The 12,665-nt window shown below is 35.9% G+C and overlaps 1 protein-coding gene across 2 annotated transcripts in view; it reads right to left on the bottom strand.

The window, feature by feature from the left end:
• GNAI1 (G protein subunit alpha i1) overlaps positions 1-12,665 on the bottom strand; it is an 85,122-nt gene that overhangs the window by 40,217 nt on the left and 32,240 nt on the right. The window contains exons 1-2 of one of the 2 annotated variants that reach the window (XM_042916476.1): positions 5,047-5,074; positions 3,871-3,937 (exon numbers count right to left, since the gene is read on the bottom strand). The exons of the other annotated variant lie outside the window; for it this stretch is intronic. Coding sequence (XP_042772410.1) covers positions 3,871-3,883 — 13 coding nt within the window. The 5' untranslated portion in view covers positions 3,884-3,937; positions 5,047-5,074. Of the gene's footprint in view, positions 1-3,870; positions 3,938-5,046; positions 5,075-12,665 lie in introns of those variants that run through there. 2 annotated transcript variants of the gene reach the window in all.

The raw sequence follows: 12,665 nt of genomic DNA, 5'->3' as shown, positions 1-12,665 counted from the left end.
CAAAATGGACTGAAGACCTAAGTGTGAGACCTGGAAACATAAAAATCCTCGAAGACAACACAGGCATTAATCTCTGACATAGGCCATAGCAACATCTTTCTACATAGGTCTCATAAGGCAAAGGAAATAAAAGCGAAAATAAACTACTGGGACTACACCAAGATAAAATTTCTACACAGCAAAGAAAAACAGCAACTAAACTAAAAGGCAATCTACTGAATAAGAGAAGATATTTGCAAATGACATATTTGAAAAAAGGTTAGTATGCAAAATATATAAAGAACTTATACAGCTCAATACCCCAAAAACAAATAATCCAATTTAAAAAAGGGGCAGAAGACACGAACAGATATTTCTCCAAAGCTGACATCCAGATGGCCAAACACGTGAAAAGATGCTCAACATCAATCACCATCACGGAAATGCAAATCGAAACTACAATGAGATATCACCTCACATCTGTCAGAATGGCCAAAATAAAAAACACAAAAAACAACAAGTGTTGGCATGGATATGGATAACAAGGAACCTGAGTACACTGTTGGTAGGAATGTAAACTGGTACAGCCATTGTAGAAAACAGTATGGAGGTTCCCTCAAAAAATAAGAACAGAACTACCCTATTATCCATGAAACACACTACTAAGTATTTACACAAAAAACACAAAAACACTAATTCAAAGGGATACATGCACCCCTATGTTTATGCAGCATTGTGTAAAATAGCCAAACTATGGCAGCAGCCCAAGTGTCCAAGAATAGATGAATGGATAAAGAAGTGGTATACTGGAATGGAATAGCATAGAATGGAGTATTATTCAGCCATAGAAAAGAATGAAATCTTCCTATTTGCAACATCACTGATGGAGCTAGAGAGTATAATACTAAGTGAAATAAATAAATCTGTGAGAGAGAGACAAATACCATAGGATTATTTCATTCATATGCAGAATTTAAAAAACAAAAGAAATGAGCAAAGAAAAAGACACACACACACACACATACTCTTAATTATAGAGAACAAAATGATAGTTACCAGAGGAAGGTGGGTGGGGAGATGGGGATATAGGAGACGGGAACTGAAGACTACACTTACCATTATGAAAAAATAAAGTAAATAAGTAAATCATTTCTATGTGACACCATACTTTTGGCATATAAACATTTAAAGTTTTCAAAAAATTTTGGTTTAGGCAAAAGAAATGATTTAAACAAGAAAGAATACCACCTCTCACACAGCAGTCCAAGTGTAAGCAGTTCGGAGCTCAGGATCAGTGTGATAATGTTAGGGATCCAAGTGCCTTTTACTTTATTGTTCTACCTTAACAGTGTGAGACACTGTTAAATAGAGAGAGGAAAACATTTTTTAAATCTAGTAGAATTTTTCATTCAGATTCCTTTGCAGTTATCTTTAAATTCTCACATGAAAGAAACAGAAATTGAAAATAAGGGGTCCATTTTGGATATGCAAAAGAGACAACTCTGAACTGTAATCACACTCAAAAAAGGCCATAATCCCTCAATTTTTCACCACTATGATGTTAGCTGTGGGTTTTTCATACAATCCCACATCAAAAAATTGTGGTATAAAAATATACTTACATATTTTTAACTAAAAGTAAATGCTCAAGGTATGTTTGCAGTTTTTTTAAGGATCTCCTCTTAAGACAGGTAGTTTTTGACAGATAAATTCTAATCCCATCAGTGCAGAGGAAATTTCCCCCTGCATATCAACATATTCAAAACTTAATTACCTCAATCTCCCAATGCAAATTTCTCAGTGCGGCATTCTTGGCAAAGGATTTGAACCCAAATGCCTTTTATTCTTACCTCTGTACATGCCTGCAACCATTTTCTAGCCTTGTAAATCTTCAAAATAATCTATCTAATCCACACCACCAGAATTCTTGCATCTTGATGTCAACAACACTGTTAGGCAATCAAGTCAGTTAAGTAAGACAAAGGTTCTGATTCTAGGAAGTTGTATCCAGAATGTAAGTAGACAGTCAAGGAAATGAACAATCACAGTATTTTTTTTCTTTCATATATGAAGTACCCTCTATACAGAAGGCTTGATGCTAGACACTCAGGACAGAGTGAGTGGAAATGAGAGTTGTGGTCCCTGGTTTCATGAGGGGGGAGAAACAGGTGGCAGAAACACTGCAGATTGTGTGATAAGGAAAGGCTACTTAGTAGGAAATGATTAATACACACAGTCCACTTAAAACCTTATAAGGTGTTCACTTATCAACACCTGCTACAAAGGTATCTTAAATGAATATATCTAGTAATTCACTAGAAGAACTAAATTAATAAAAAGACAGTAGAAAGTTACAGAAAAGTTAATACAAACAAGATATATACAAGTACATATAATTCCAAAATATAAGAACTATATAACCTATTCTACTTTCCCATTGCTCCATTAACATCTGAAATACTCTTTTTAACCACTCTTCTAGAAAGGACATTGATAAATGCGACGATGTCCAGAGAGGTGGCATACAGGTCTATAACTACTTCATTCCAAGAAAGGCAAAAGTTAAAAGAAGAAAAACATCAGGGAAAAGAAGATGTCTGATAAACAGCTGAGGAGCCGTCACGCAGAAAGAGAAGGCTGAAGAGAAGGCTGAATTAAGATCAATAACAGAAATCACAAAGAAGCAAATCTGGCTCAGTAAAAGTAATAATCTATTAATAATGTGATGTCAGAATCTATAAAACAATATCATCTGTCAATAGGATTGTTATTCTCCCAGTTCTCTATCACAGAAGGCATATACACGGCTTTGCTAGATGTCATTTTACAGCAGATATAAATTAAGAAGAAATGGGCCAACCCCACATTTCCCACATACTTAACAATACTGTATTGTACATTAAATATTTTGTTAAGAGGGTCAATCTCATGTTAGGTGTTCTTATCACAATTAAAGGAGGGGGTGGAGGGAGGAAGGGAGGAAGGAAGGAAATGGGGCACAACAGAACCCTGTATTACATTGCTGGAAATCATTAAAATTATTTGTACCATCCTGACTCATGCAGTTGTGTTAAAATGTAGGCTTCATATAAACAACATTAATAAAAGACTTGGTTGAGTTCATACATTCTGGCCATTCCCAGTTTCTATACAGGGTCAAAGTTCCATGGAGATCAATACAAGACAAGGCTCTACTGTTTTTTCTCATCAGCTGTCTCTACCAAACAAGAGCAAGTCTAACCATGATAAATGATGGGGCAGCTCTAACTAAATCCCTGCCCTTCTTCATGCACGTTGACACACACAGACCTCAAACTTATAAAGAAGAAAAAAGGCAAAAATTCTCACATAAATATCCCCTTCCCAATATTAATTTTTTACCAGGAAACAGGGAACTATTTTTTATTCAAAAAATGAGGATAAATAATGCACCCAATCACTGCCTTTGACATGACAAAACAGGTTCACAAGCAGTGGCACACTAATCAGAAAGGTTTATAAAAACAAAACGGCTTCACATCATGAGTTATTTAAGTGTTGTCTGATGAAGTGCAGGAGAAAAATTTATATGATCCCAACTTGAGACTACTTTAGTGTCCAGTTGAACTAGTTGCTCTAGGGCTACGGAATCATGATTAGTAAACTTCTTAAATGAAAACTGGATTTTTTTTTTCAAGCTGTTTTCACTAAAACCATATTAATTAACACTTGGCATAAGATGCACTGATACCATGGTGTTAAATGTGAAAAATGTGTCTCTTCGAATGAAGGAGAGATATGATTGTCCCCTGTTTCATCCTCACTAGTGGATCTAAATACCAGGTTAGGGCTTCTGCTAGGGACTTAGTATACTTAAGCATGAAGAGTTAATAAACATGAAAAACTACTCACCATCAACAGTCATCTGGGAAATGCAAATCAAAATCACACTAAGATGCTATCTCACTTGCTAGAATGGCTAGAATCAAAGAGTAAGATCATAATAAGTATTGGGGAGGATGTGGAGAAATTGGAACCCTCGTCATACACTAGTGGAATGTAAAAATGGGACAGCCACTTTGGAAAATATTCTGACAGTTCTTCAAAATGTTAAACAAAGAGTTGTCATTGGATCCAATATTTCTATTACTAAATATATACCCAAGAGAAATGAAACATAAAACCAGGAAAAATCATACTTGAATGTTCATAGCAGCTTTTTTTTTTTTTTTTTTTGAGAGAGAGAGGCCAGGATAGAGCTAGAGAGAGAGAATTTTAAGCAGGCTCTACACCCAGAGCAGAGCCCAACATAGGGCCCAATCTCTTAACAGTGAGTAAGCCTGAAGCCTGAATCTAACCTGAGCCTAAATCAAGAGTTAGACCCTTAAATGACTAAGCCACCCAGGTGCCCCCTAGCACCATTATTCTTAGCATTACCATCAATTGATGAACAAATAAGTAAAATGTGGCCAATCCATATATGCAAACAATAGATATCACTCCACCATAAAAAGAAATAAAGTACCAATAGATGTTATAACATGGATGAACTTTATAAACATTATTCTGAGTGAAAGAGGTGAAAGAGGTCAAACACAGAGACCACATTATAGGATTCCATTTACATGAAATGTTCAAAGATGTCAAATCTGGAGACAAAACGATTAGTGGTTGCTTAAAACTGGGGGTAAGGCGGGGTTCAGGGGAAATGGAAGGTTATTGACAAAGGATATGAGGTTTCTTTTGAGGTAATAAAAAATGTTTATTTTTTACTTTTCTTAAACGTTTGTTTATTTTTGAGAGAGACTGAGCACAAGCAGGAGAGGGCAGAGAGGGAGACACAGAATCTGAAATAGGCTCCAGGCTCTGAGCTGTCCACACAGAGCCTGACACTGGGCTCAGACCCATGAACGACAAGAACATGATCTTGAGCCACAGCTGGATGCTCAACTGACTGAGCCACCCAGGCACCCCAATAAAAATGTTCTAAAACGGACTACGGTAATGGCTGCACTACATTGTGAATATACTAAAAATCGCTGACTCATATACTTTAAATTGGCAAATTTTGTGTTTGGTGAATCATACCTCAATGAAGATGTTTTTAAAAGTTAATAAGGGGTGTCTCGGTGTTCAGCTGGTTAAGTGCCCTACTGTTGACTTCAAGCTCAGGTCATAATCTCATGAACTGTGACATCAAGCACAGAGCCTCCCTGGGATTCTTTCTCTCCCTCTCTCTCTGTACCTCCCCTACTTGGGCTGGCTCCTACTCTCTCTCTCTCTCTCTCTCTCTCAAAATAAATAATTAAAATCAAAAAAATATTAATAAAAAATAAAAACTTTGTAAAATAATCAACAACTAATTTAAGAATAATATTTTAAAAACCTGATTATACATATTCCATTTACCTCCTTTCCACAAAATCTTCCCCAAACCTTCAAGAACACTTGGTTTCTTGCTCAGTATGATTAAAATTTTTCTAAAGGGAACCTTCATTCTACACCCCTTCCTCTGCTATGGTGTAGCATTTCTGACAGCACAGTTTGCTGGAAGACTAGTGATTTTATCTAAAGCGTTAAGTACAAAGATTTTATACCGAAGCAGACAGGTGGTGCTTGATATGAGAGAATGATGTAAGTTCTATACTTTAGTATTATTCTAGTAGTAGCAAAACATTCATGAAGGAGGAAATTTGAGCCTGTGGACTTGAAAAAGTTAAAAGCTTTTAAGACAATCATTTTACACATAGTAATTTTAAAGCTTAATAAAGCTTTTAATAAAAAGAACCAGAAGGGCTCACAAAGAAGGAAGTGACTAGAAAGTCACCCAACTGCCAAACGTAGGACACAGAATTTTCCTACAATTGTCATTTCTCAACTCACAATTCTTGCTCCCTAGTTTAAATCCAAGAAAAAAGAATATACTTTTTAAAATTCTGACAAATAAGTAATGAAAATAAAAATAATCAGGGAAAGCAGCAGGAAAAAGGATAATGAGAAAATTATTATTTAAAACAGATAAGATGAAACCAATAAGCACAGAATAAGGATAGAACAAGTAACAGTGAAGAAACAAAAAACAAAGAACAACTGGCCAAAGGAAATATACAAACTCTGTAAACATAAAAAAATAATCTCAATGATCATCCAAAACAGTGATAAAATATTTTTAGCCAAACCAGTATAGTAAATTTTAGGAAATGGTGTGGGAGTTTGAGTAAGTTCACATACTATTACTGAGAATAGAACTGTTACAAGCTTTCAGAAGGCAATAAACAATGCATTTTTTAAAACTTTTAAACATAGCCTAAATCTAAACATTATGCTCTTTTCTAGATATTTGTCCTAAACACAACTACACATTTTAACAATACAAAGAAGAATACTGTCAACCTAAATGTCCAGGAATAGGGATTTTATTAAATAAGATGATAGAGCCATATGAATATATTTTTATATAAGCATTAGAAATGTGATATTTTTGGGGCACCTGGGTGGCTCAGTTGTTAAGCATCTGACTTCGGCTCAAGTCATGATCTCACAGTTGGTGAGTTTTAGTCCCACATCAGGTGAGGATAAGCCCCACTTTGGGTAAAAACACAAGCCCGGGTGAACCCCGCTTCTCTCTCTTTCCCTCCCTCCCTCTCTCTTTCCTTCTGTGCCCCTCATGGGATTATCTTTCTCTCTGCCCCTCACTCACCTGACCACTCTTTCAAAAAAGAAATAAATTAAAAAATTAAATTTTAATGTGATGTTTTTAACATGGATCAACACAGAAAAATGTACAGAATACATTATGCAGGGGAAAAAGCAGGCTACAAAAGTATATGAATAGATCAAATATATATGGATATGTACATATATAATCAATATCTGAAAAGATATACACTAACCTGTTACCTTCTGATGCTAAGATTATAAGTGCTTTTAATTTTCTGATTAATATTTCTTATTGTAAATTATTTTGATAATAATCAAATATCATCTTGTAATAAAAATAATAATCTTAGGAGCGCCTGGATGGCTCAGTTGGTTAAGTGTCTGACTTTGGCTCAGGTCATGATCTCGCAGTTCGTGAGTTCGAGCCCTGCATCAGGCTCTGTGCTGACAGCTCAGAGCCTGGAGACTGCTTCAGATTCTGTGTCTCCTCCTCTCTCTGCCCAGCCTCCCTCCCCTGCTCATGCTCTGTCTCTGTCTCTGAATAATAAATAAACATTAATATTAATAATAGTAATAATCTTACAATGGAACATACTGAAATGAAGTAAATAAGAATCTAGTGGCAAGACAAAAAGATAAGAGAGAAGAAATATGATGGCTAAGAGTGCCTGGGTGGCTCTATTGTTTAAGTGTTTGACTCTTGACTTTGGCTCATCCACGATCTCACAGTTAGACTTCGAGCCCATGTCAGGCTCCACGCTGACAACGCAAAGCATGTTTGGGATTCTCTCTCTCTCTCAAAATAAATTAAAAAAAAAATAAATATGATGGCTAAAGAGAAAGGTAGAAAAAGAGAGCTAAAATAATTTCATAAACACACAAAAATGTGCACATCTTTATGAATAAAAATAACCTCATAATAAGAAAAATTAGTAGAATATTTTAAAAATTAAGTAGAAAAAAGTTACATGTGAAAAGATATTAAGAGATTAAAATGGTAAGAGTATAAACAAAAATTTTGAAAATTAGAAGTTAAAAACCTAGTAAGTTAGATAACCACACACAAAACAATGAAGCTGGACCATTACCTTACACCACATACTAAAATTAACTCAAAATGAATCAAAGGTCTAAATGTAGGGGATAAAAAACTCTTAGAAGAAAACAGAGGGGGAAGCTTCTTGACTTTGTATTTGGCAATGATTTCTTGGATATGTCACCAAAAGGATAACAGAAGATAAAATGAATTAAATAGGATTTCATAAAATTAAAAACTTGTGCATCAAAAAATACGAAAAGGAAAATGAGAAAGCTGCCCACCAAATGGAGAAAATGTTTTCAAATTATATACCTGGTAAGGGATTAATATTCAGACTATATATATATATATATATATATATAGACTATATATATATATATATATATATATAGACTATATATATATATAGACTATATATACATATATATATATATAAAAAATAGGCACACACACATATATTAACCTACATCTCAACACAAAAAGACAAATAACCCAACTAAAAAATGGACAAAGAACTTGATTAAGGATCTTCTGCAAAGAAGATATACAAATGGCCCATCAGCACATGAAAAGATGCTCTACATCGCTAATTACTAGAAAATACAAGTCAAAACTATCCTGAGATACACTTCACACTCATTAGGATAGCTGCTATCATAAGAATGGAAAAAATAACAAATGTTGGGAAGGATGTGGGGAAAGGAGGACCCTTGTGTTCTGTTGGTGGGAATGTGAAATAGTACAGCCACTACAGAAAACAATCCGGCAGTTTAAAATTTAAAGAAATAGAATTTTTTATTCTAAACAATAAAAATAAAAAATAAAACTACTGTGTGATCTAGCAACTCCATTTCTGGATACATACCCACAAGAATTGAAAACAGAGTCTTAAAGAGATATCTGTATACCTACGTTTACCGCAGCGTTAATCACAAAAGCCAAAAGGTGGAAAGAATTAAAATGTGTATCAATGGCCAAATGGATAATATATTAGTGGATAATATTCCATTGTATGTGTTTATACTGATATATATGTATCATGTATATTAAATATTTATATACTTACATATCATATAAAAATATGATAAACACATACAATGGAATATTAACCTTAAAAAGGAAGGAAATTCTGGGATGCCTGGGTAGCTCAGTCAGTTAAGCGTCTGACTCTTAATTTCGGCTCAGGTCACGATCTCATGCTTCCTTAGACCGAGCTCCGCACTGAGCTCAGTGCTGGCAGTGTGGAGCCTGCTTGGGATTCTCTCTCTTCCTCTCCCTCTGCCCCTCCCTCGCTCATGCCTGTGCATGCATGCTCTCTCTTACAAAATAAATAAAATTTTTTAAAAAAGGAAGGAAATTCTGACACATCCATGCCACATGGACGAACTCTGAAGACATTATGCTAAGCAAAATAAGTCAGACACAAAAGGTCAATTACCGTTTGATTCCACTTCTAGGAGATACACAGAACAAATTCATACAAATAAAAAGTAGAATGGTAGTTGCCAAGGACTGGGAGGAGGAGGAAATGGGGAGAGTTAATTTTAATAGGTACAGAGTTTCAGTCTGGGATGATGTAAAAGTTCTAAAGATGGACAGTGGTTATAGTTGAACAACAGTGTGACTATTCTTAATGCCACTGAACTGTACATTTAAAAATGGTTAAAATCGTGAATTTTATGTTATGTACATTTTATCGTAATAGAAAAAAATTTTCGAGTGTATCTAGTGCTGTAGGTATGCATGGCCTTTGTATGCATGAGGGCTTATTTCTTTTTTTTTTTTTTTTTTTATTTTTTTTTTCTATTTATTTTTGGGACAGAGAGAGACAAAGCATGAACGGGGGAGGGGCAGAGAGAGAGGGAGACACAGAATCGGAAACAGGCTCCAGGCTCCGAGCCATCAGCCCAGAGCCTGACGCGGGGCTCGAACTCACGGACCGCGAGATCGTGACCTGGCTGAAGTCGGACGCTTAACTGACTGCGCCACCCAGGCGTTTTTTGTTTTTTTTTTTTTCTTATTTCTAATAAATTTCACAGTAATCTTAAAATCTAGTAAATTGGTGGAAAGGAGTTAAATAGATAATTAGAAATTTCTAGAGCACCTTTCACACGTATAGATTCATGTTACGTTTTCTGACTGAATGTAGCTCTTAGGGCTTCAAGTTGCTATGTGATGTCCTACTGGAGTCAGTGTAGGGCAGTGATTCTCAAAAAGGACAGTACCTCCGTGGGCAGTGTAATGCAATTTATGAGAACATTTTTGTTGTTAGAGTGACTGTATGCAACATACAAACAAAACCTATCAATGAAACATTGTCCTCTCCTCTGCACAATTTCCAAATGACCCTAGGGACCTCCCTGTTGGTTAAAAAAAAAAAAAAAAAAGAAAGGTTCATAATCTGAGTCTAAATACCCACTTTCCATACAAACACAAAGACTTTTTTTTTTGGCATGGCTTAAATATATACTGAAGACTATATCCTTATCACTCAGAAATTTCACAGAAGTGGAGCCCCATTTCTGACAATGACATTCTCAGAAGCACAGCTATTGCAGTTTCCATGTGTAGCAAACTACAAATGATTCTACATATTAAAAAAAATGTATTTGAGTTTTATAATGTGGTGCTGAGCAACCACATATGGCATACCCTATGACAAATTATTTCTCTATACATTACAGTAGGTATTATATTGATTGTTTTTAATAAGTATATAAAGATAGGTTACTAGTATCTATACATTTTATTTCAGGATATTATGGGTAACATTAAAACTATTTGCTACAAAATGGATGTATGTTACAGATATTGTAAATGTCTGTTGTCCACAGAATGTGAAGCAATGCAAGGAAGAACTTTCTTCTCTTCCTTTCGTCTAACCTGTAGGCAGTGCCCAGAGTCAAGATAAGATGTAGAATGACAAAGGTCACTTGAAAAAAATTTTTTAATGTTTATTTTTGAGAAAGACAGAGAATGTGAGCAGAGGGAGGGAGGGGGGGGGAGAGGGAGGGAGAGAGGGGGAGAGGGAGGGAGAGAGAGGGGGAGGGGGAGGGAGGGGGAGGGAGGGGGAGGGAGAGGGAGGGAGGGGGAGGGAGAGGGAGGGAGAGGGAGGGAGGGGGAGGGAGAGGGAGGGAGAGGGAGGGAGAGGGAGGGAGGGAGAGGGAGGGAGAGGGAGGGAGAGAGAGAATCCAAAGCAGGCTTCAGGCTCTGAGTTGTCAGCACAGAGCCTGATGTGGGGCTGAAACCCACGAACAAGGAGACCATGACCTGAGCCGAATCAAGTACTTAGCTGACTGAGCCACTCAGGCGGTTCGTGGGTTCGAGCCCTGCATCAGTCTCTGTGCTTACAGCTCAAAGCCTAGAGCCTGCTTCGGATTCTGTGTCTCCCTCTCTCTCTGCCCCTCCCCCACTCACATTTTCTCTCTCTCTCTCTCTCTCTCTCAAAAAAAAAACCATTATTATTATTATTATTTTTTAGAAGTCATTCTTACATTCAATGTAAGGCTGGACAAGGATCAACTCCAAAAGGTCTATGAAACTATCAATGGTTCTCAGGTGATTTTAGATTAAGGAACACTACCAGAAAAAAAGCAATCCATTAACCCACTCACATGCATTAACCCACTCATTCCCACTGATTACTGTTTATAATGATGCCATCTACCTCATCAGTTCTCACATGCAACACGATGCCCAAGGTGATAAACACCAATGATGACAAACTTGTCATGAAACCTCTATAGAGCATGTCAACTAAAAGGAACATCTGAAGCCTGTTTGGGCAACCGTAGCAAATCATTTAAGAATCACAGGTATACATTTTTATAGAGCATTACATGTAAAAGAGGATCCATACCCATCACCAACCAATGACATTAGTAATAATGGGGGAAAATGAAATTGAAATAACTTTATAAATATATATTATTGCCAAACTCCCATATAGTTTGAAAGCACTAAAGTTAAATTATAATATGTAGAGTCAGAGAAACGAAATTAGAATGAAAACTGAATGGAAGTAATCATAAAGTCAACCTAGAATACTAAAATTATCAATATGCAAATATTCACAATGTTATTACCTGTGAGACGCCTCATTTCCAATAGTGTTCTGCACATAATCATGTACAGTCAAGCAAATGCAAAATGTATCTTTCTTACTAACCTTATGATTATTTACATTTACAAGAACAATTTATCAATCTACTTTGCACAAAGGAAAACAATTTAAATAGCAGCCCCCCCCCCCCCGTTTTTTTTTTTTTTTAACACTTTGGAACCTCTGCTATTCCCAATAAGCCAGTTAAGACATTTATCCAACTACACTTTCTGAAAGACTCCATTTCTGTGATCACTCTCCTATCACAATTACAAGTTTCTTCCTATGTTTCCCATCTAAGAATGAGAGCTCCCCCAGAGGAAGGATGGATTTTCTCATTCTTACATACTCAGTGTCCAATATAATGCCTAGTGGTAAGCAAACCATATCGGTTTATGCCAATGCATAAAAATGGCTATCTTTATAGTTCTTACTGTGTGACAGGCACTATGCTAAGCATTTTGCATTCATTTTTAACACCAATCTTAAAAAGTACTGTGACATCACCATGTCTATCATAAATGGTAAAACTGAGGCTTAATAAAAATCAAATTGCCCAAGGTTATATCACTTGTAAGCAGAAATCAGAAGCCAGAGATTTCTTATTAATTTACCTTCTCTGTCTTTAATTCTCAATGAAATAAAATATAATAAAGGTTAAGTCAGGTGACACTGTCTTAATGGCACAGTAACTGTTATGAGAATATTTTCCACATTTACTTTAATATTTTGGTTATATCCATGCCTTGTGTTATTTCTAAATCAAAAACAAACAAACAAACAAAAAACCTGGGAGGCTATTCCCAAATAGCATCTGTTCTTTTGGGATACATAATATGACATGCCTAAGACTAATCCAGTTTCCAAAAAGTACTATAGTAAGAAATACCTCCAGTTATAGAACAA

Source organism: Panthera leo, chromosome A2, assembly GCF_018350215.1.
Source record: "Panthera leo isolate Ple1 chromosome A2, P.leo_Ple1_pat1.1, whole genome shotgun sequence".
Classification (NCBI taxonomy): domain Eukaryota; kingdom Metazoa; phylum Chordata; class Mammalia; order Carnivora; family Felidae; genus Panthera; species Panthera leo.
The sequence above is the reverse complement of the archived record's forward strand: the minus strand, read 5'-3'. Positions and strand labels throughout refer to the sequence as shown.